Raw genomic sequence first — 22,171 nt, forward strand, 5'->3', positions numbered from 1 at the left:
ATGGACTAATCCCTTCACTCGGCCATACTGCAAATAGAGCTGTATGGAAGCAAAACATTAATGGGGGAGGTATACTGAACACAAATTAGTAATAATGATAATATTACAGCTGATTTATTAATTGCCTTCTAAACCACTTTCTCAAGGGTACGGAAGCATTCAAAGGGTATGTGGAAGGGGAATAATATGAATAAAAGATGAGACACAACACTTTGATGGTTTAGTTGAAACGAACCCTTACAAAATGGGATAAAGCGCTAGCATTTGGGAAGCATGTACATTTGCTATACTGCTGGCAAAATGATTGGGGGAAAATATGCTAAAATCCCTTTTAAAGGCAATTATGCCGAACATTGATTTGATCCATGGTTTCTGCCATAAATATGTATACTGAATTGGATTAAAACTTTGATTGCTTGTTTGAAATTGCAATCAGTCCTACATACATTTCACTGAAATTCATTGAGACTGTCTTCAGAGTATCCGTGCATTGGAGCTGACTGTATGATTTGCAACCCTTGAGAAATCCAAAGGTTTTTATCTACATATAAAAGCCAGTAACATGACTGGGTTCCCTTTGAAGACCAATACTTGACTGAGCGGGTGGCGCTGTGGTCTAAACCACTGAGCCTCTTGGATTTGCCAATCAGAAAGTTGGCAGTTCAAGTCCATGCAATGGGGTGAGCTTCCCGTTGCTCTTTCCCAGCTCCTGCCAACCTTCCAGTTCGAAAGCATACCAGTGCGAGTAGATAAATAGGTTCCGCTGTGGCGGGAAGGTAAATGGCGTTTCCGTGCGCTCTGGCACTCGTCACAGTGTCCTGTTGGGCCACAAGCAGTTTAGTCATGCTGGCTACATGACCTGAAAAGCTGTCTGTGGACAAATGCTGGCTCCCTTGGCCTGAAGTGAGATGAGATTGACATGGCTGAGAATATAAACTCTGCAACAAAACATTCCAGGGCAAAGATCTCCTATCTGACGTTGCAGCCAGCCATGTCCTCTACATTGGTACCTCAGGTTAAGTACTTAATTCATTCCGGAGGTCCATTCTTAACCTGAAACTGTTCTTAACCTGAAGCACCTTTAGCTAATGGGGCCTTCTGCCGCTGCGCCGCTGGAGCACGATTTCTGTTCTCATCCTGAAGCAAAGTTCTTAACCTGAAGCACTATTTCTGGGTTAGCGGAGTGTGTAACTTGAAGCGTATGTAACCTGAAGCGTATGTAACCCGAGGTACCACTTGAGATAATAGATTCATCCTGTCCCCCAATTTCCCACCACTCTGCAACAGACACTAAATGTTCTATGGTCAACGTCAATTGAACAATGCACCATTCTCATTTGACACTTTCTGGCTTTTCTTGCACCTTTAGTGTTCATTCCTGAGGTTTTTTTCTGTATTTCTGCAAACCTTGTTCCACCAAGTATGCTGATAGTGCTCACTCTTAATTTCTCAGTGCACCCATTTTGTAACCCTGTTGGCCCTCACTAGCTGTGTTCACTATCAGAAGGAGTGACTTCTGGTTACACTTTCCCCCAGGCACACCTCCTTAACAACAATTCCCAGTTAGTAATGATGGATATCAGAATTTATGTATAATTACGCCACTTTTCCTCCAAGTTTGTCAGACAATCCAGCCTGGGATTGGTCTAATAATGTCTGGCAGGAATTCCCATAAGAAAGATCTTTAAAAAGATGAACTCATTACGTTTACTACTCTGCAAAACTTGTTGAAATCAGATGGCCCAGAGAGTGGCATGCTAGAACATTGAATAAGATTTGGCAGAATAAAAAGTTTTCATGAATATGAACAGCTCCAAAATCAGCTCAATGGATTCTGTATCTAGAATGTTGCTTAAAAGCTTTTCTGTGCTACGTGACCTTTTTAGCAGAAGAATGACTGAAAATGTATTCCTATTTTATGTCCTCAACGCCCTCATTCCGTCTCTTTTTTTTTTTAAGTCCCCAAACAACAAATTAAAGTGCAACATTAATATGTCTTCAATGCAAAGCAGCACCAACAGGTGAGATCCATTTTCCCTGAAAGTTTAGAGTCTGATGCTGTACCATAAATGACTATTTGCAACATAAATTCTCAAACTGTATCAAAATGTGTAACATTGTCAAGCAAGGTAATTAGTAGGGGGAAAACAAGAGCAGGCAAAGGCAAACTCGCCCCTCCAGATGTTTTGGGACTACAACTCCTATGATCCCTAGCTAACAGGACCAGTGGTCAGGGATGATGGGAGTTGTAGTCCCAAAACATCTGGAGGGCCAAGTTTGCCTATGCCTGGCTTATATGAATAAAAAAATGCTAATTGCATGCATGCTTATATCATTACATTGCAGCAAGGGAAAAATTACGGCAGACTTGGCTTTTTCAACCCTTTGGAATGTTGCAACTAAAACACAGTGAATAGAGTTTTAATACATCTGCCAGCATTCCAACAGAGAAAGACATTTCCAACATTTTTTTAAAAAAAACCTAAAGCCAAAGTTAGGGGCTTAAGAAGCTCTTGGGCAATAATATATTCCCCATATATATATAGGCAGGAATGGGGGACCTGTGTCCCTCCAGATGTGCCCTAATGGCAACTTACAGCAATGGATGCAATATATACAATAAATACCAACCAGGCTTAGTAGCCATGCCAGCCTTATCCTCCATGAATTTATCTAATCTTTTTAAATCTATCCAGGTTGGTTGCTATCACTGCCCCTTGTGGGAGCAAATTCCATAGTTTAACTATAGAATAACTATAGAGTACCTGTATGTGTCAACTACACTTTATATTTTCGGGAAGAGAATGTCGTACACAAATACCATGACCATGTACTATGAAATAACAAAGTTTGTCTTTATTACTTGATAGAAAGCTCCAAGCAATCATGCTTTTAAAAATAAAATAAGTGCAACATGCACTTTTGAATATGTTAGTCTCATTCACAGAGTAACATGAAATCTGGGATGTGGAATGGTCCATCTGGTACATAATTTTTACTATATTCTTACAAACAAGGAATTAAGGAATAGCGACGATAGCAGGCACATGAATGACAGGACAATGCTGACACATGCCTAGTTTCTTGTAGTCCATGTTTGAAATGCTAGGGTGGGGAACTACAAATATCCAGATATTCCACCTGTGCCACAATTCTACTTAGCCTTCACTCCAAAACCAGCAATTGCTGTTGTTTGACATGCCCCACCAGGATTCAGATTCTTTTAGGAGAAGTACAACCCCCCCCCCCCAAATTCAGACAAAACTTTCCCTATCATTGCATCTTCATGCCCAGCAAAGAAAAGGTGAAGCTCTTAAAAGTTATTTCAGGCAAGCAGCTATTAATGTAGCAGGAATCCTGCATTAAAAGAAGTTGGCAACCCTAGTCTGCCTGCAGACTAACCAAATATAATCAGTTCATTTGGGATGGCTGGGGACAAAAGGCAGTCTAGATTCCTGAGCAGAAAAAAACCCCCAAACATTTAGCAGGGGTGTGTGTGAGAGCAAGTGGGATAACCAACTCACGTATACAGTTGCAAAAAAAACGTTTTAAGGGTGCTTTATGTGAAATATACAAAGTGACTCAACGATGCAATACAGAACATAATGGCAATGGTGAGCCTTATGAAAAATTCAATATATTTTCAAAAAACTCTTTTAAAAAAAAGCATTTTCAGAACGGTTTTTATATGTGTGTAGATCCCACCGTGGGAATCTATCCAAAAACTCAAAAATTCAAAAGGAACAGGTATGCCCATCTACTTAATAATAATAATAATAATAATAATACGATTATTAAACCGTGGACTTGCTGTGGTGGACTTTAAAAGGACCACTTTCTCTGGCCACCGCAGAGGCGACCTCCCTCTCTGCCCTCCTGCCTGCTGTGAAACCTCACCCTGCCCTGGCGAGGCAGGAAAGGGTGTAAAGTCACCGGCTCCCTCCCTTGGTCACAATAACAAGCCCGGCGCCGGGGCAACCGAGCGGGCAGCAGCGCCCAGGGTGTCCCCCGCCGCCTCCCGACAGCTCCGCCGCCCGTCTTGGCGCGGCATCCTCCTTTCCCCATCTCGCCCCGCGTCTCTTCTGCGCCCCCCTCGCCGGCAGCGGAATACAGCGCTCGGGTGGGTTGGAGCTAACCCGGCCCGCATGGAGCCCCCAGAGCGCGAGGCCGGCCCTCTCCTGCCGCCCATCCATGGCACCGCCATGCCGCCGCCACCGGCCTCCATTCCCTTTGTCCCCCCGTGGAGACCCAGGTCAGCGCGGCCGGCGCCCCCGGGTGAGAAAACTTTCCGCGCTTCGCTCAGAGGGTTAGAACGCGGGGCGGGAGCGGGGGGGGGGGAATCCAGAACGGCCAGGACGCGCAAGCGCGAGGAAAGGAGCTTGCGCATTAGCCACCGTGAAGTTCTTTGCCCTTAGCTCCTTGCCAGATAACTTTGCTATGGGGGCGGGGTAGGGGTAGCAAGAGTTAGGTTGGATTTGAGTCGGGGCGGGGGCCATATATTGGTTTGATTATGTTATGCATGGTTAGGGTCACAATATTTCGCATGCCTGGAGTGTTTATTAAAATATGCAAGCTAGTCATCAGGGCAGGCCCAAGAGATTTTGGCACCTGAGGCAGACCACAAAATGGCGTCCTTCCCCCCTCCCCCACTTCCACAGGGAAAAAGGGATGAGTGAAGATCTACATCAGGGACAAGAGGGGAATAAAGAGCTACGTCTGGATCTGCTGCCCCTGTGGATCCTGCCGCCTGAGGCAGTTGCCTCACCTCGCCTCATGGGTGGGCCGGCCCTTCATCTATCTTTGGCACTTTATCTAGCTCAAGTTATAACTAGTCATTTCATGGTTCACCTCAAGTGCCAAAAATTTCTTGAGCAGGCCCTGCTGGTAACTCTCCTGCGGGTAACCAGCCACATGAGTGTTGGTCTTGGACTGGTAAAGACCCAGGTTCAAATCCCCACTCAGCCATGAAGGTCACAGTGTGACTTTGGACCTTTTCTCTCTCAAGCTAATCTACCTCACAGGGTTGTTCTGAAGATATGATAGAGAAAGGCCACCATGAGCTCCCGAGACAAAAGGCAAAATAAACATGAATTATGGAAGTTTTTTTTATATTAAAAATTGCATGTTAGTACAGTATATGTAATTAATATAAATGTACAAAGTGTCACATAGCAGGATGCTTTTCTTTGAGCTGAGGCTAAATATATATATACACCTGAATATGTGTGGGCCTATGTAAACATAATGTAAACATAAAGGCACAAAGCCCTTTTAATGGTAGAAATCAGGGGTACCATGAGACGGGAGTGGGGTGGGGGAGAATAAAACTTCTTATCCACTGGCATTCAAGCCTGGTGCTTTCCAGAAAAAAAATGTACCAGTTGAATTCCTGCAAGTCATGTGTTCCTGCAAGGCTTAGCAAATTTGGAAATAATATTCAAACAACTGGATGCGTAACCCAGAACTTTGGTTTTACTCATTCACACATATTTTCTTGCAGGCAACATTGCGCAAAGAAGTAAATTTAGTAAAAGAAAAATAATTTTTAATTTTTTAAAAAGTGTATTAACTGTACCTGATTGGTACATAGGCTGTTTAAGGACACCTTCTGGTCAAAATTAAGCTTTTAAAAAGCCAATTGATTCTGAGGATGAGACTAATTTTTATTTTTATTTAGTTTGGAATATACACAAGAGGATTTCTTATTTTTTTATTTTACCATTCTCACAGTTTACGATCACTGTTACATGGATGGTTGTTGTGAGTATAATTCTACAACTCACATTATGAGAACAGTATATGAGAACACTTTGATAAGTGGCAGAAAGTTCTGGGAGGGATAGGGTACTGTCTCTTTAAATCAAATCAGAATGGATCCTGAATGTTGCTTTGTAAAGGTTCTTTGCAAAGGTAGAGTGCCAGTTGGCTGGTTCTGAGGGAGAAAAGGCAATGCAGAATCGGCAGTTTCGTGAACTGGCTAAAATGTAAGGCCGTTTTCTGTATCTGTAACTTAAGTGATCACCTCAATGTGACAATAATCATGCAACTAACTGTTGCATGGTTATTGTTTCTTTTAAGGAAATAATATGCTTTGGGAAGGGCAATCTCAATCAGGTTCACCTCATGGGAAAAGGAGGACCCTGTGGTCCTGATCCAGATTACCCCCTTCCCAAAGGCTGTTATTTGCATTGAGAAACAAGCTCCCATTGGTGCCAAGACACTTCAATAGTTTTTGGGAAAATAGTTCACCCACTGTTTTTCTCATTACTGATTAGTAAAAAGAAATTACACTAGTAAGTGTTTAGAATTTATAGCACTTACAGTTGCTGTTTTTAGTAGGCAGACTAAAGTGGGATCCTTATGAAACGACAATGAGACACGATTTTGTCTTTAATCCTGCAACAGATCCTGGTGCAGATTGGTAAGATGATACTGATTTAACTTATTCAAACCATTCAAGCATTCTTTTTCAAAAGCCTTTGCTGTTTGGCTCCTTTTATTAGCATGGGTGGCGCTGTGGGTAAAACCTCAGTGCCTAGGACTTGCTGATCGTATGGTCGGCGGTTCGAATCCCCACGGCGGGGTGAGCTCCCGTCTTTCGGTCCCAGCTCCTGCCCACCTAGCAGTTCGAAAGCACCCCTAAGTGCAAGTAGATAAATAGGTACCACTTTATAGCGGGAAGGTAAACGGTGTTTCCGTGTGCTGCGCTGGTGCCGGCTCGCCAGAGCAGCTTCGTCATGCTGGCCACGTGACCCGGAAGTGTCTCCGGACAGTGCTGGCCCCCGGCCTCTTAAGTGAGATGGGCGCACAACCCTAGAGTCGGACACGACTGGCCCGTACGGGCAGGGGTACCTTTACCTTTACCTTATCTTAAAACATTACCTTCCCCGTGCTGTATCTGATCAGCACCACTAGAAAAGGAAAGTGAAGATAAAAGATTGTGTAAAGTAACAAGTAGTTTGGCCCTATAACTATCATGTGGAAATAATACTTAAAATGCTTCACTTTGGAGACTGATTTCTAGTTATATTCAGAGCTCTGCCCTGGATACAACTAGAAATTGAGCCCCTGTTACCTTTTGGGTCTGGAGTACACATGTTGTTTAAGGCTGTGAAATTCTGGGCTGGAGGGGCTCTGTGCACTTTTAATGTCCATGTAGAGACATTTGGCAGGTGGGCGCTCCTGCTGTCTGCTGGAGGTTGCCTTGCCATATGCAATATGCCACCAAAAATAGCACAAGGAGGTGGCAGAGCAGAGTTGGCCCTCCAGATGTAGTTGGACTCCCATTTCCAACAACCCCTGCCAGCATAGCCAATGGTCAGGGATGCTGGGACTTGTAGTCAAGCAATATCCCCCACCCATCTTATGAAACCATTACAGCTAGCAAATTTTGCTTTCACTGCTCCCTTTCCTTCCATTCACAGTTCCTTCCTTTAAAACACTTCCTCTCTGAAATGTCCAATTGTCTACTCAGACGGGCAGCAGCTCTCCAGTGTGTCAGGTGCAAGTCTTTAAAATACTCTGATCCTTAAACTGGAGATTCCAATAACTGAATCTGGAACCTTCTGCATGCAAAGCATATGTTCTCGATCACTGAGCTATGGTCTCTTTTTCACCTCTCCCTTGTCTCTGGTTCAGTCGCATCTGCTTCCTCCTGTCCTTCCCAATGGAGGGAAGGCCTCAGCACAGTGGCAGAGCATATGTTCTGCATGCTGTCGGTCCCAGGTTCAAGTCAAATAGGGCTGGAAATGACCTACATCTGAAACCCTGGTGATCTGCCAATTTTGTGTGAAGACCAGCGGCGGAGTAAGCTGATCAGGCGCCTGGGGCGGCATATGTGCCCTGTGCCCAGCGGCGGGGCCAGCTGCGGAAGGATGCTCTGCGGGGTCTCCGTGGAGTCTGCCTGCCTCCTCCTCAGCCGCTCTACAGCTGAGGGGGAGGAGGCGGGCAGACCGTTTGGGACAGTGTTGAGCCTGCGGGCACCCAAGCCAGCACGTCACTCCTAGGAGAGACATGTGGCTCAGGCACTCTGCAGGCCTCGCGGTGAGTGCCGCCTGGCATTTTGTCACCCCCCTCAGTGGTGATACCCGGGATGGACCGCCCCCCCTTCCTCCACCCCTGGTGAAGACAATACAGTTACGTTCGGTTCAGGTTACGTTCTTTCAGGATACGTCCTGCGGCGACCCAGAAGTAACGGAATGGGTTACTTCCGGGTTTCGCCGCTCACGCAACAGACGCTCCAAATGACGTCATGTGTAGAAGCAGTGAATCACAACCCGTGTACGCGCAGACACGGGTTGCATTCTGCTCATGTTGGGAATGGGGCTCTGTAACGAATCCCATTCGCAACCAGAGGTACCACTGTACTCAGCTAGATGATCCAACTAGGATAAGACAGTTCTTAAGTACAGTCATACTTTAGGTTACAGACGCTTCAGGTTGTGTTTTTTCGGGTTATGCACCGCCGAAACCTGGAAGTACCGGAATGGGTTACTTCCGGGTTTCAGCGGTCGCGCATGCACAGAATTGCTAAATTGCGCTTTGTGCATGTGCACAAGCGCTGAATCGCAACCCGCGTGTGCACAGACGCGCAGATGCATGGATCACGTTTGCAACCCAAGCATCCACTGTACTGTACTTAAAACAGGAGCAGTTGAAAGGTAGCAGCCATGATTGTATTTCATTAACATCTCAATTGTTTCTTGCAGTGCCAGAGCAGGTAAAGGGCATGTCATTCCCTTTCAAGTAGATGAGCCTACTGGAAGGAATAACTACAGAGATGAATTCTGTTGGAAGCCTTATTCCAAGACTGAACCTATAAGGGCTGGCTCTGCAAGGAGAAACAATCCTCAGCCTGGAGAAGTAAGGAATGCACTTGTTCTACCCAAGGTTTTACATGTGCTTTGCATTTTACTTTTATATGAAATGACCTATTGGAGGATATCTGATTTTGGAAACACCAAATCGTCAAAGAGGATTGTCAGGGGAAAGGAAAGACTTAGCAACCAGAAGCATGTAGCCCAACTCTATGCGTGTTTACTCAGAAGCAAGTTTCACTTGAGTTGAATGAGACGCCAAGTAAACATGCTAAGAGCCACTTTGCTTCTGGGGCAGGTAGCAGCTGTGGGGAATCCAATCTGGATTTAAAAGACTGTCAAGGCAAAAGGTTAGATCTGCTCTTTCCCCAAGCCGCAATCCCACTCTGGGTTGGGCTGAGGGGGTTGCAGTGCCTGAGATTTAGTAAACAAAAGCCAAGCACACAGGAACCCATTGTATGCTTAATGTCACATCTAGTTTGGCCTCAGCAGAATTTGGGACAGTCATGCACAAAGCATAGGGTTGTAGCTCAATAGCAGAGCATGTGCATTGCATGCAGAAGGTCCTGATTCAACCCCCAAGAACTTGAGGTAGGACTGGGAAAGAATCCTATCTGAAACCTTGAAGAGTTGCTGCCAGTCAATGTGATATATCATTGTTGCAGGGGGGGGGGCATATTTGCCTACCACTGAAATAATCACATGGTTGGCTCAGGCAGGTTTCCTTGGGGAGAGCATTCCATCATAAATGGGGAGCTACTGCAGAGAAGACTTGTCACTGCTCTCTAGACCTCCATTGAATGTGGTGTTTAAAGAGGACTCAGATGGCAATCTCTGGGTCTGGGTGGGTACCTATGAGGAAAGGTGGTCCTTTAAAGCCGTCTAAGACTTGGGCCCGGACACTAATTGGCAACCAGTGTGGTTGTGCCAGGACCAGCATTATATGTTCATAGTTTCTTGTTTCAGCTAACAATCTAGCTTCTATATTCTGCACTAAAACTAGATGGACTGATGGTTGCCCAAGAAGGAACTCAGCGAGAACTTTTGAGCACTTTGCTTATTCACTGTGGTATTTTCCTTAGAAAGAGAAAAAAATATTATTGAACAACAGAGCATAATAAAGTAGAAGACCGGTTTATATGAAATGCATTTTTAATCAGCATTTTCATATTCAGTCTCTCTCCTCCCCCACTTTCTACATTGTTAGCGGTTCCTGATTTGGCAAATGCCTCGAGAAGAAACACCAATATCTATAGAAAGTTATTCACCTTGGACAAAACCTATTAGTAAGCAAGAGATCGAGGATGTATTAAAAAAACAGTATAAAACAGCTTACGCAAGAGATTATTTAGGAATACAACCAGGTGAGGACTTTGGCTTCCCTTCCTTCTTTGACAATATTATTATTGAGGTCAAGGTGAGGTTTACGGCTGCATCTATAGTTGAAAGCCGAAGAGGCATGTGTCAGTCAGAAACATCTCCAGTCTGGCATGGAAGATAGCATTTAACTTAGATTCTGTATGTCCTAGAATCAAAGAATCATGGAATTGTAGAGTTGGAAGGGACCACAACACCCTGCAGTGCTGGAATCTCTTGCCTAATGTGGGGCTTGAACACATGATCCTGAGATTAAGAGTCTCATGTTTGGTAAAGAAATCATATGCATATGTCCAGGATGACTGGAAACCAAGCTTTATGAGGAATGGCTGAAAGAACTGGGTATGTTTAGCCTGGAAAAGAGGAGATTGAGAAGATATGATCGCCACCTTCAAATATCTAAAGGGCTGTCACATGGAAAATGGAGCAAGCCTGTCTTATGTTTTGGAGGGTAGGACTTGAATCAATGGCTTCAAGTTACAAGAAAAGAGATTTTGACTCAACATTAGGAAGAACTTTATGGCTGTTCAACCGTGTAAGAGAATCCCTTGGAAGGTTATGGACTCTCCTTCCTTGGAAGTTTTTAAGCAGAGGTTGGATGGCCATCTGTCATAGATGCTTTAGTCGAGATTCATGCATTGCAGAGGGTTGGACTAGATGAGCCCTTGGGGTCCCTTCCAACTTTTTAAGAAGTAAGCCTCATTAAGTTCCATGGGACTTAATTCCCATAAAGTGTGTATAGGACTGCAGCCTAACTGGCTTTCTGTCATTTGCTTTTTGCGTGATTTCTCCTCCACATTTTTTATAAAAAGAAATTTATTTGCTCTTTTGCCTCATCATTACTTTTTCATTTCAGGTGCTCCAAGAGATGGTGCTCCTGCTCCTTCAGACTGGAAAATGTTAGTCCCCAAGCCACCAGATACTGAATTCAGGCATAATTACCAGCCCCAAGCCAATAATCCAGATTTAAGAGACTATACTTGGAAATATGGATGTAATGCGAAGCGCCATATTCCAGTGAAAGGCGCTGGTAAGGATATTTTTGGGTGCAATAAAATAGATGAAACTCTGGGTTTGAAGCCCAGTTTTGGAATTTGGTTCGCTGAACCCCATTTTCTTGCAAATGTAGGCAGATAATACTTTCAAGGTTAGCTTTGTTTGAGCAGTGATGCTGAGGTTTCCAAAGAAAATGAGAGAAAGAGGATTTCTTCTCCCAAGAGCCACTTAGACCCAGTAGGTTGCATAGGAGAATTGCTCTTACTATGGAATAGGCAACGGTCTTGGCATCCACCACAACGAAACCACGGCACCAAGTATGGGGGCAGTGGGGGCCAAGGCCCCTCCCAAAATTTCAAATCAGAGCGCCAGGCCCTCTAAACTTTTCCAACGGCCATGTATGCACACCATGGGGCGTGCACACGCATGTCAGCATGCCCCATGACATGCATGGACGACGTCTGCACACCGCTGGGGGCGCTGACATCATGCAGCCCTGGGTCCCCTCAGTCACAGGGGCAAGGCGACACATGTGGTTAGCTTGAAGGAAACTCGCCACTAAATTATTCTATCATTGCTTTATTTTTAAAGAACTTTTTAATTTTATTTTTATTTTTAAAGGGTACAGTGGTGCCCCGCAAGACGAATGCCTCGCAAGACGGAAAACCCGCAAGACGAAAGGGTTTTCCGTCTGCAGAGGCACTTCGCAAGACGAATTTCCCTATGGGCTTGCTTCGCAAGACGAAAAATGACGAAAAAATTTGAATTTTTTTCCCGCTCCAAAACCCCTTATTTTGAATCGCTAAGCTGCTAAAAGCATTTTAGCAGCAAAACCGCTAATCTCCCAAGCATTGAAAAGCCGTTTTTAGCCCTTAAAATGTCAATAGCGCTAATAGCGCTACTCCGTCAATGGGCTTGCTTCGCAAGACGAAAAAACCGCAAGATGAAAAGACCCGCGGAACGGATTCTTTTTTGTCTTGCGAGGCACCACTGTATTTCCAAGAAAAATATCCAAGGTGGCTTACATCAGCATAATTACCGTATTTTTCACTCTATAAGACGCACCAGACCATAAGACACACCTAGTTTTTGGAGGAGGAGAACAAGAAAAAAAAATTCTGAATCCCAGAAGCCAGAACAGCAAGAGGGATCACAGCGCAGAATGAAGGCTCCCTTCCTTGAAGAGGCTTCGTGCAGCTAAGCCAGAAACCAGAACAGCAGGAGGGATCGCTGCACAGTGGTCCCTCTTGCTGGTCTGGCTTCTGGGATTGCTGCGCAGCCTGCATTCACTCCATAAGACGCACACACATTTCCCCTTTTTAGGAGGGAAAACGTGCGTCTTATAGAGCGAAAAATACGGTAAGCATTACAGTTAAGAATTCAACAAGAGAAACCCAATCCACCATATAACCTAAAATAGGTTCCTTCCTACTCCAGTGTTGTCCTTGCCTAAAAATAGGAAAAGAAAATATAGCTTCTTCTTTATATCCCCAAAAGCGGCATTGCAGGCAATATTGAATAGAGAATGTGTTGACTACATTTCACAAAGGGCTAATTATTACATGCTATTATAGGGAAGTTGTATTTTCACAGCTATCAATTATGTGCTGTTTGAGTGCCTGAAAAAGGCAAACCAAGTACTATCTCACGGAAAGAAATCTAGACTCCATATAATTGAAAAACAAGTGCACATTTGGAAAAGTACATGTGCTTTGGAAATTGTAGATCATTATTAACTAAGTCCCTGCCTTTGTGAAATGTTAAGTCCTGCATATTGATTTGTGATTTTATTTACACTAGTGCTTGTTATAGGCAAAAGTGTCATTGGCTACATTCATCTATGAGTTCCATCAGTAGAAATCACAGCATATGAGCTATTGACCTATAAGGGGAAAGTCCATCAGAATCATGCTCCGCCGTTGTGGGTACTCCTGAACAGCAGACCACCTGAGAGGCATCCTTTGTCATTATTATGACAAAAGTTGGAATTGGAAAGTCAGAGCATTCCAGAGGAAGGGGCGGGGGAACAGTTGTGTGGTTTCTTTATTTCATGGTTTCACTTCTCTCTTTTTGGCTTCTCTTCACAGTTCCTTCAGTATCTTTTGCTCAGATCTGGAATCATGAACATACCAAACATCTGACCACATACCAAAGAGATTTTGGGAAAGATTATAATGAGATCCTGTCCGTTTTGAATTCTTTAGACCCAGAAGAAATTAAAGCATATGTGGACAGAGCTCCTTATCCAGGTAGGTGGGGGTGGAGGATAATAAACTGCAATAGGCACTGGGGGAGCCAAAAGCAGCAAAGACTTCCTGAATGACAAAATCTTCTAACTGTTCTCATTTTTCCATTTGTAGAGCTGATCTGATTCTGTTTGCTCAGCCAAATGAATTACTTGACAGTCTTGAGACTTAAAGCATGCAACTACTATAGATTCTATGCCTGTGTTTGTCTGCAGGGAAGATTGTAGGACCAGGATAGTACAACAACAATGTACATGATCAAATTAGTCATAATATTTATCTCCTGCCCTATGTTCTAGGAGATTAAAATGATGCAAGTGGGGCTCTGCAACAAAATGTTGCAGTGTATCTTGGGTGTGTGTAGCCACCCATGGCTGAGCAGGTAGAAAACTCCCCCAAAAGTTAGCATGAAAGACAGGAGTCTCTGCTGTAATTTGGGTCCATGTCCACAATTTTGGTTTTCTGGTATTTCCAAGGGTCACCAGTTTGCATGGCAGTCAGTAGAGCATAAGGCTCCTGCATGCTATTGAGTACTTGAATTGACCTGGGAGGAAGTATGAGAAGGAAATTAAGTAGATCGACCTAAGAGGGGATTTCTCACTGGAGGAAGCCAACTCTACTCTCTCAGCACAGCCCTCCAACTTGTAATAGGGATATATAACATAACACAATGCTGTTGCAGACTACTTCCTCAGCCCAACATGCAATGTGGGGATAAAAACAGTGGATTAACATTGCAGGGTTGTTGTATATTACAGACAGCCTCTGCCTAATTCCCAACTGCAGTAGTGGTCTAATACATCTGGACAACACTCCAGAGTTGTAAACCACTTGCAGTGTTTAGTGTGATCTACACTGCAAAGCTGTCATAAACTGCCTTGTCCCAAGCACAACCTCTCCAACTTCCAGTATCGGGACAATTGACATTATTTGCTTTGGAATTTGCATTAGCTAGTTATTTTTTTAAATGCATGTTTCACCTGAAATATTAACTGAGTTAGAAACAGCAGGAGCTTTTCTCTTTGCTGCTACTCCTACCTTTGGGGGTTTTTTAAGGGTGGGTGGGGTACTTGTGCCCAAATCCAACTACATTAAGAATTTAGATTTGTCTATTGATGTCTATGGGCAGTTCCCACTTCCATCCACGAGGTCATGCTCAATGCAAAGCAGGACATGACCTATCCAGATAATGTGATAATTCTCCCCTTTTTAAATCTATGTGTCTCTTGCTCCATCTTCCTTTTCCAGGATACTCCATTCTCCCTCCTGTGGTCACACCCTTAAACTGTCAGTCAGCACTCAAATGCAACTGAACATTGCTCAGTCTTTTTTTTTTTTCCCCCTGGTTTCTCTTCAGATCGTATAAATCTTTCGCCTTGAACATTGCTCAGTCTTCATTGGAATGTTTGGTTTTATTTTCTACTTCCCCCTAGGGCTTTCCCCTAAAGATCTTTCCTACTTCTGCTGACCTCTAGGTTCCTCTGAGTTTGCTGATATATCTTTCTGTTTGTGATATTGTTTGGGCTGTGCATGTTTTTGACTGAAGATGGGAAAGAATGGGGACAAGTTGGGGGTCTTGCAAGAAAATGTTGTGTGTATGTGTATGTTTGGAGAGGGGAGCCTTTGAAGCTCTCCCTACTCTGAGTAAATGAGTGAGTGGCAGCTGCCAAGAGAACAAGTGAACAGGTAGGCAGGTTGCTGGCGAGAGAACAAGTGAATGGCTTGTGAGAGATGGAACAGCTGAGAGCCTATGGGTGAATGAATATGTGAATGGGTGGCTTGCTGACTAGTGAGTGAGTGAGCAAGTGAACGGGCAGGTGCTGGCTGATGCAAGAGTGAATGAATGAGCAGGAGTCCATGGGGGAGAGCAAGGCTGCATACACACCAGACATTTCAAGTACGTGGCTTGCTCCAAAGAATACTAGGAACTGTAGTTTACCCCCCCCCAGCACCCTTAACAAACTACAGTCCCAGGATTCTTTGGGGGAGTCATGTGCTTTAAATGTATGTTGCGTATGCAGCCCAAGATAGCATTGGGTTGCCGGCTGTTGAGAGAGAATGGGCAGTGGCTGGCTACTACCAAGAGAGCAAGTGCATGTGTCTTTATATCTATGTGTCTCCTCTTCTGCCTTTCCCCCATCTCTTTGTTCCATTCCCCTTTCCTCCCAGATTCAGGGTTTCTTTTTTAACTCATCCGGCAGAAAGCATTCTGTGGGCACTGAGTAAGCTCAGCCCTCATTGGGCTGTTTCGGGGGGGGGGGTCTTCTTCTCCTCCATTTCTCTCTCTCTAAAAACCTCAAGGTTACCCCTGGTTTGCTGATACCTCCATCTTGTGCATGACTATTGTCATTTTGGCTACAAAAGTAATGGCACTCAGAGAACTGAATCATATTTGGGATATTGGATGATGCATCACTAGAATGATATCCTAGCTGTTCCCATCCAGGTGGCTGACTAGATCCAGGTCTACTTAGTGACAGAAGCACACCAGGCATCTTTGTTTCCTCCTATTAAGTTTGATGTGATGGCCGAATTATCTGTGCTGTTTTGGTGACTATATACGAAGCCAGTGAGTTATTTTCTCCACTTTCCCTTCTGCTTTGTAGGGTTTTTCTGGGGCTTTCTCTCTGAAGGGCTACAGGGCAGTGCTCTTTCTCTTTTCCTTTGCTCTGTGATGATTGCCATATACTCGTTTTTCTTGAAAGAGGCTCTGTGCATGGCAGAGATTCAGCAGGCTCCATTTTCCTCCAGATGGAGCCTCAGTAACACAGGGATAAGGGAACCTATGGCACTCCAACTCCCATCAGCTCCAGCCAGCATGGCCAATGTGCTAGGGATTCTGGGAGTTGTAGTCCAGCAACACTGGGAGGGCCACAGGTTCCTCATCCCTGCAGTAACAGGTGGAAAACTGCACCTTTTGAATTTCTGCTTCTCATGCAGCCGCTGAAGGCACAGACCCTCTGTCAAGGAAAAACAACAACATATTCCTAGCCTATTTTTTATTTTCCAGGTATTTCCTATAGGAAGCCCAGAAGGATTTCCTCTGAAAAATATAGGTAATGCCCAATAGCTGATGAAATGATTTTCACAACTGCTGCCTCCTGCCCTGGTCCTCCTCTGGTCCTATGACTGACCATCCCCTTCGTTTGTCACATCCTTCGGCCATTTGGAGAAAACTGGATTCTCACATTGCCTCATCGCAGGCTGTGTGTGTGGCAGGACCTGAGGAGTAACAAGGAAGGAGAAACTGTAGAGCGGCTTGGGGTGCATATGCTTGGGCATAATTTTACAAGTGAGCCCGCTAAAGGCTCACTCACCTCATTTATCACAAAAAATATATCTCACTGCCTAGTCGGAGTGACAGGAAACATATTCTTGTTTTCAGCAGAAACCAGAGGAAGGGTCAGGACAGGAGGCTCTAGGGATTGGTAGTGGGCATAGGCCTAGACCAGGTCTTTTTTCCAGCCGGAACTCAGTTCTGGCACTTCTCAGGTGGGTGCCATTACCAATTCAGAGGTTCGGAGGGTGGCAACACAAGAATGGGCCTTCTCTGCAGTGGCTCCCCGTCTGTGGAATCCTCTCCCCAGGGAAGTTTGCCTGGTGCCCTCATTATACACTTTTAGGCACCAAGCAAAAACGTTCCTTTTTAACCAGGCCTTTGGTTGATCCAATTTACAGCCTATGCCCTTTTAAAATGTGTTCTTTGTGGGGGGGCTATTGGGTTGTTGTTTTTATTTTTATTAGTTATCTTGTGGTTTTATATCTTGGTTTTATTCTGTGAACCAGCCTGAGACCCCTAGGTAAAGGGCAGTATATAAATTCAATAAGTAATAATAGCAATTATTATTATTATTATTATTATTATTATTAACAGAAGAACAAGGGAGGCCTTCATAGTGAGTTCCAGCACCCCTTTTTCTAGAAAAATAGCACTGGTCTAGACAGGTGCCTGATTATGCCAATCCCTAACATCAACCCTTGAGGGACGCGGGTGGCACTGTGGGTTAAAGCCTCAGCGCCTAGGGCTTGCTGATCGAAAGGTCGGCGGTTCGAATCCCCGCGGCGGGGTGCGCTCCCGCTGTTTGATCCCAGCACCTGCCAACCTAGCAGTTCGAAAGCACTCTTGGGTGCAAGTAGATAAATAGGGACCGCTTACTAGCGGGAAGGTAAACGGCGTTTCCGTGTGCGGCTCTGGCTCGCCAGAGCAGCTTCGTCACGCTGGCCACGTGACCCGGAAGTGTCTTCGGACAGCACTGGCCCTCGGCCTCTTTGAGTGAGATGGGCGCACAACCCTAGAGTCTGTCAAGACTGGCCCGTACGGGCAGGGGTACCTTTACCTTTACCTTTAACATCAACCCTCAGTTTATATCAGGGGTGGGGAGATGGTAGGCCAGGATCTATGGGCAATCTCTGGATGATTCCCATTACATTGGCAAGGATTTCTGACCCACACTTGTTTAACAGTGACAGCAACAAAATGACTCCCTGCCCCCCCCCCCCAAATTATGTGTCTGAAATAAAGAAAATAGGTGTGGGGTGGTAACAAAGAGTGGATTTGTGTGTGGAAGCACTATGAGATCAGTTTCAGTTCAGATACTTGGAACAATTTCCTCATCGCAACATTATTTAATTCTAAGGGTATGCTTGCACCTAATGAACCTCTGGGTTCCTGTAGGGAGGGGAAAACAAACTTGCATGAGCCTAGACATCTGTCTACCCCTAGTCTGTATGACAAAAGTATTTCTGGCTAGAAGGGTTGATTTTGTTACAGGCTAACTAGACAGAGTTTGGGACAAACTAGACACAGCATTTTGTCTTTGCATCTAATGTGCACACGACTGGCCTATGGGGCTTTGGTGCCTAAGGTCTATCTCACTGAGCTCAGCTACTGCTTGAGCCACTTACTGCTTCCAGGTAGTTGGTGTGTTGCTTTTGCGTTCTCCTGGTGTAACAGATGACTAGGTGGCCTAGGTAGCTGGTGGGCTGGCACACTGGAAGGCCTAGACAGGTGGACACTTCTGCCATCACCAATAGCTTAACCACCCAAAAGCACTAGCTAACCACAAGCAGGCAAGTGAATGAGTGGGTGGAGGAATGACTGGTTGAGTGAGTGAAATAGTGAATGTGTGTGTGTGTGCTATTTATAGGCCACTTTTCTGAGCAAAGCTGCAGAATTACAAAATATAAATACGATGTATTTTTTACAGGTATCCCGGTAAGTAAGTCAGTGAGCAAATGGATGAGCAAGTGAATGGGTGAAGTGTAAATAAAAGCGAGTGACTGTAAACGGGCAAGAGAGATTAGAAACTCAAAGACTGGAACATTGGGGAAAGTGGTGGGAACATTGGGGAAAGCGGAGGGAGGATCAGTGCCTTTGCCAAACTATCTCAATTTCCCCCCCTCCCCTGCCCCCCAGCTGCTTTTGGCCCATAGCGATGCCCAGCAAAGTAGGGAAAGCAAACAGTTGCAGGCCCAGCAAGTTCCAAGGGAGACCAGTGAGGTGTCATGGGACTGGGCCACAATGGAAGGAGATTCTACCTCTTATACATTAATGGCTTCCTTTAATTATAAGGGAGAATTCCTGTTGCTTCCCTCAGTACACTAAATTCCATCCCACACAATCATTGACATACTGTACCAAAAGGCAGTGGAAAAACTGGAGAGTAATTGACCCCTTGGAGTCCAGTCCAGTCAGCTCTTTCTGATCCAGCAAGGGAACAAGTTGCTTGAAAAAGAAAAGCCCAATGTAAAACAAACAGAACATATAGAAAAAAGCAAAGATACGTTAACGTCATACCTGATTTGACCCTTTGATATCCCACCTATTTCCTGTTCTAATGTGAAATCATTATTGATGTTGCGTATGTCTGGTTATTCTAGCTTTAGTGATACATTTTCTTTCACTTGTTTGTGCAGAAAAAACCATCCTTCAGAACTTCCTTGAAAGGGTCAGCGGGGACAAGAAATTCCAAAGGCCTTCCTCATCGAAGAAGCCGGAAGAAAACCCAGTCAAATGTGTCTAATAGCTTTTAGGAGAAAATTCAGCAATATTCTAGGAGGCTGAATTACACTTGAATACCCTTGTGGTCTTTCTTTATAGTAAACCATTTGAAGAGCTACATCAAACTTTCTTATACTTTAGGTTTTCTTTTGAAATTGTAAAAGACTGCAGTGCTACCATCGCATTGACCTTGGAAATATAGTATGGATTCAGGAACTTTCATTCCAATCAGAGAAGATCTTGCATATTCCATATATTTGCAAATGAAATATTTTCTCCCACCCTATTATCATTTCCTTGCTATAATGCTACTGCAATTTAAATAAAAAATAATTACGATAATCTTCTTTTTTAAAAATAGATTAGAAAAAGAGAACATTTATTCTAGCTTTAATTTTGCTCTTCTACTAGATTATATTGGTTTCTGGATCTCAGAAATTTTATTTGGGTCTATGACCTTTAAGTCAATTAATAATATGAGTTTTACACTACATGGATTTTTACGGTGCAAGCCTTTATATGTCTATGCAGAAGGAAGTCTCATTGAGTTCAGTGAGATTTACTCCCAGGAAAGGGGTAATGGGTTTGCTGCCTTTAGTCAATGAACTAAACAATTACATTTGGAAATGAGTGAAAATAATAGTTTTGAGGGCAAAGTGTTCCCTTTGTTTTTAGATTATGTGCACATGTGTTGTAGAAAAAGAATGATCTTCTAACACAGCAATATCTAACCAGTTGATGATTACGGTTGATCACGGGATCCTTATTAATTGCGGGATTCAAAGCAATGTATAATGAATGTTCCCGCCCCTGCCCCCCTCGTTCTGTCCCTACGTAGTGTCAAAAGGGTGATCTTTTATAGTTGTCTTGTTAGTGTCGTAGTTAATGGTTAGCCTCCCCCCCCCCCCCGGCTGCCCATGGTAAAAAAAGATCAATAAGTTCAGGAACTCTGGACAATCCTCCCTTTCCACATACCCGCACATCACATGCACGCTCCTCCTTCTAATGACAATGGGTAATGGGTAGATCACTGCCAGTTGATCTCAGTCTCTTGGGAGTTGGACGTGCCTGTTCTAACAGATTGGCAACTAAATATTGTAGCCCTAGTTTTTATTCCTTGAGTTCCCTTCCTCAGCATAAAGCTGTTTTAGTCCTCTGAAGTTACACCTTCCCATGTTGGTCAGATTAAGAGTCTGTATTTCGTTATGTATAAATTATGTTTGCTGCTTTGTAAACTGATCAATTTAGGAACAGAACCCAAATAAATCTGTTAAGGCTGTGTACACGCAACATTTTATTTTATTCCAGAATCAATGGAGACTGAGTACTCCCCCCCCCCCCCAATCCACACATGAATTGCATCCACACATCTATTGCATATTTTTTGGTCCCTGGAAAGTACTTCTTGCCACAGGTAAACTGTATGGCTAGGAGTACCTTATTGTAGGTCCAGCTGGTTCACCATCTGTGGTCCCCTTCAGACAGAGATGACTTGACCACTCCATGTTTTGCTAACTGCCAGATTAGACTATTGCAATATGCTCTTCAAAATGATTTGAAAGCTACAACTAGTGCCACCTACTGTGAGAACTCATGCTACACTTCAAAGTAACCACACTGATTGCCTATTAGCTCTAAACCCAATTCAAGATGTTTACACTAATGTTTAAAGCCCTAAATGACTGCCTCTTGGTGGCTCCTCTACTTTCAGAGCTTCTGTGGGCCATGACTTGTGAGAGGGCCTTCTCAGTGTTGGCCCCAGTAATGCATCTGGCATTATCTCTACAGCTTCCGTCAATGGCTGAAGATGCATCTCTTTACCATGGCCTTTGAAAGCTGAATAATTGAGTTGTGTCCTCCATGTATTTGTGTGTGTGTGTGTGTGTGTGTGTGTGTGTGTGCGTGTTGGGGATTGGTTGTTTGTTACTGTATTAATTGCATCTATATATCCTGTAACCCACACTGGGACTTTTTGATGAAGGGCAGATAGAAAATACAATCAAGAACAATAATACATGTATAAAATTATGTCTGATGCAGAGAAAAGGGGCTGGGAGCAATTCATTGATGAAAAGGCTACCAGTCATAGTGGCTGTGCACTACCTCCAGAATCAGGCCCTTGGAATACCAGCTGCTGTGAAACACAAGTAGTAGGTCTCATAGGGCTTCCCACAGACATCTGGCTGGCCACTGTGCTGGACTAGACGGTCCTTTGGTTGGACTGAGCAGGGTTCTTCTTGTGGTCTTAGCTCAGAATTCAGCAACAAGCTAACCAGCAAAGTAATTGACACCATAAAAAGAAGTAACACACTTACTGTTCATATTGAGATGACTGTGCAATTCAAGAAAAATAGCTGATGATTTACAGTTGGCAGTGAGAGGTCATGGCAGAAATATCGCCAAGGCAAGAATGCAAATGGCATGCATCAACCAAAATGAGGATTTGTTTGGAGGGCTGATTACAGGGGCAGTAGGTGTGGTTATTCAGATGTAAAATGATGACTTTCAAGTTTTATTATGGCTTCAGTGTGTTGGTTTTGCCTGAGGGAGGAGGCAGGAATATTGTGCATTAAATTACAGTATTATGAAGTGTGTGTGTGTTTGTGTGTGTCCTATATGTATTCTGCTATATCACAACTATCAAACATAGTCAAACTACCTTTACACACTGTTATCAGCTATCTACTGTTAATCTCTCTCTCTCTCTCCATCTATTTTCCCTTTGAGATTTGATG

General features: G+C 44.1%; 1 protein-coding gene across 14 annotated transcripts; it reads left to right on the plus strand.

Moving 5' to 3' along the window:
• Positions 1-3,939: 3,939 nt before the first annotated feature.
• Positions 3,940-20,726, plus strand: TEX26 (testis expressed 26). 14 transcript variants are annotated; one of them, XR_014510334.1, is made up of 9 exons: positions 4,440-4,777; positions 6,337-6,421; positions 8,709-8,862; positions 10,024-10,180; positions 11,050-11,223; positions 13,277-13,438; positions 15,882-16,004; positions 16,446-16,491; positions 19,352-19,785. XR_014510334.1 is itself a non-coding variant. In XM_083437209.1 (8 exons), exons 1-8 carry the CDS (start codon positions 4,567-4,569, stop codon positions 19,377-19,379), a joined length of 1,017 nt encoding a protein of 338 aa, XP_083293335.1. In that variant the 5' UTR covers positions 4,439-4,566; the 3' UTR covers positions 19,380-20,726. The 14 variants fall into 14 exon arrangements, 12 of the variants coding, with proteins under 12 accessions (XP_083293336.1, XP_083293337.1, XP_083293339.1 ...); XM_083437209.1 differs by lacking the exon at positions 15,882-16,004 and having other exon boundaries at positions 4,439-4,777; positions 19,352-20,726; XR_014510333.1 differs by lacking the exon at positions 16,446-16,491 and having other exon boundaries at positions 19,352-20,726.
• Positions 20,727-22,171: the final 1,445 nt, after the last annotated feature.

This window comes from Podarcis tiliguerta (assembly GCF_965153285.1).
Source record: "Podarcis tiliguerta genome assembly, chromosome: 4".
NCBI classification, from domain to species: domain Eukaryota; kingdom Metazoa; phylum Chordata; class Lepidosauria; order Squamata; family Lacertidae; genus Podarcis; species Podarcis tiliguerta.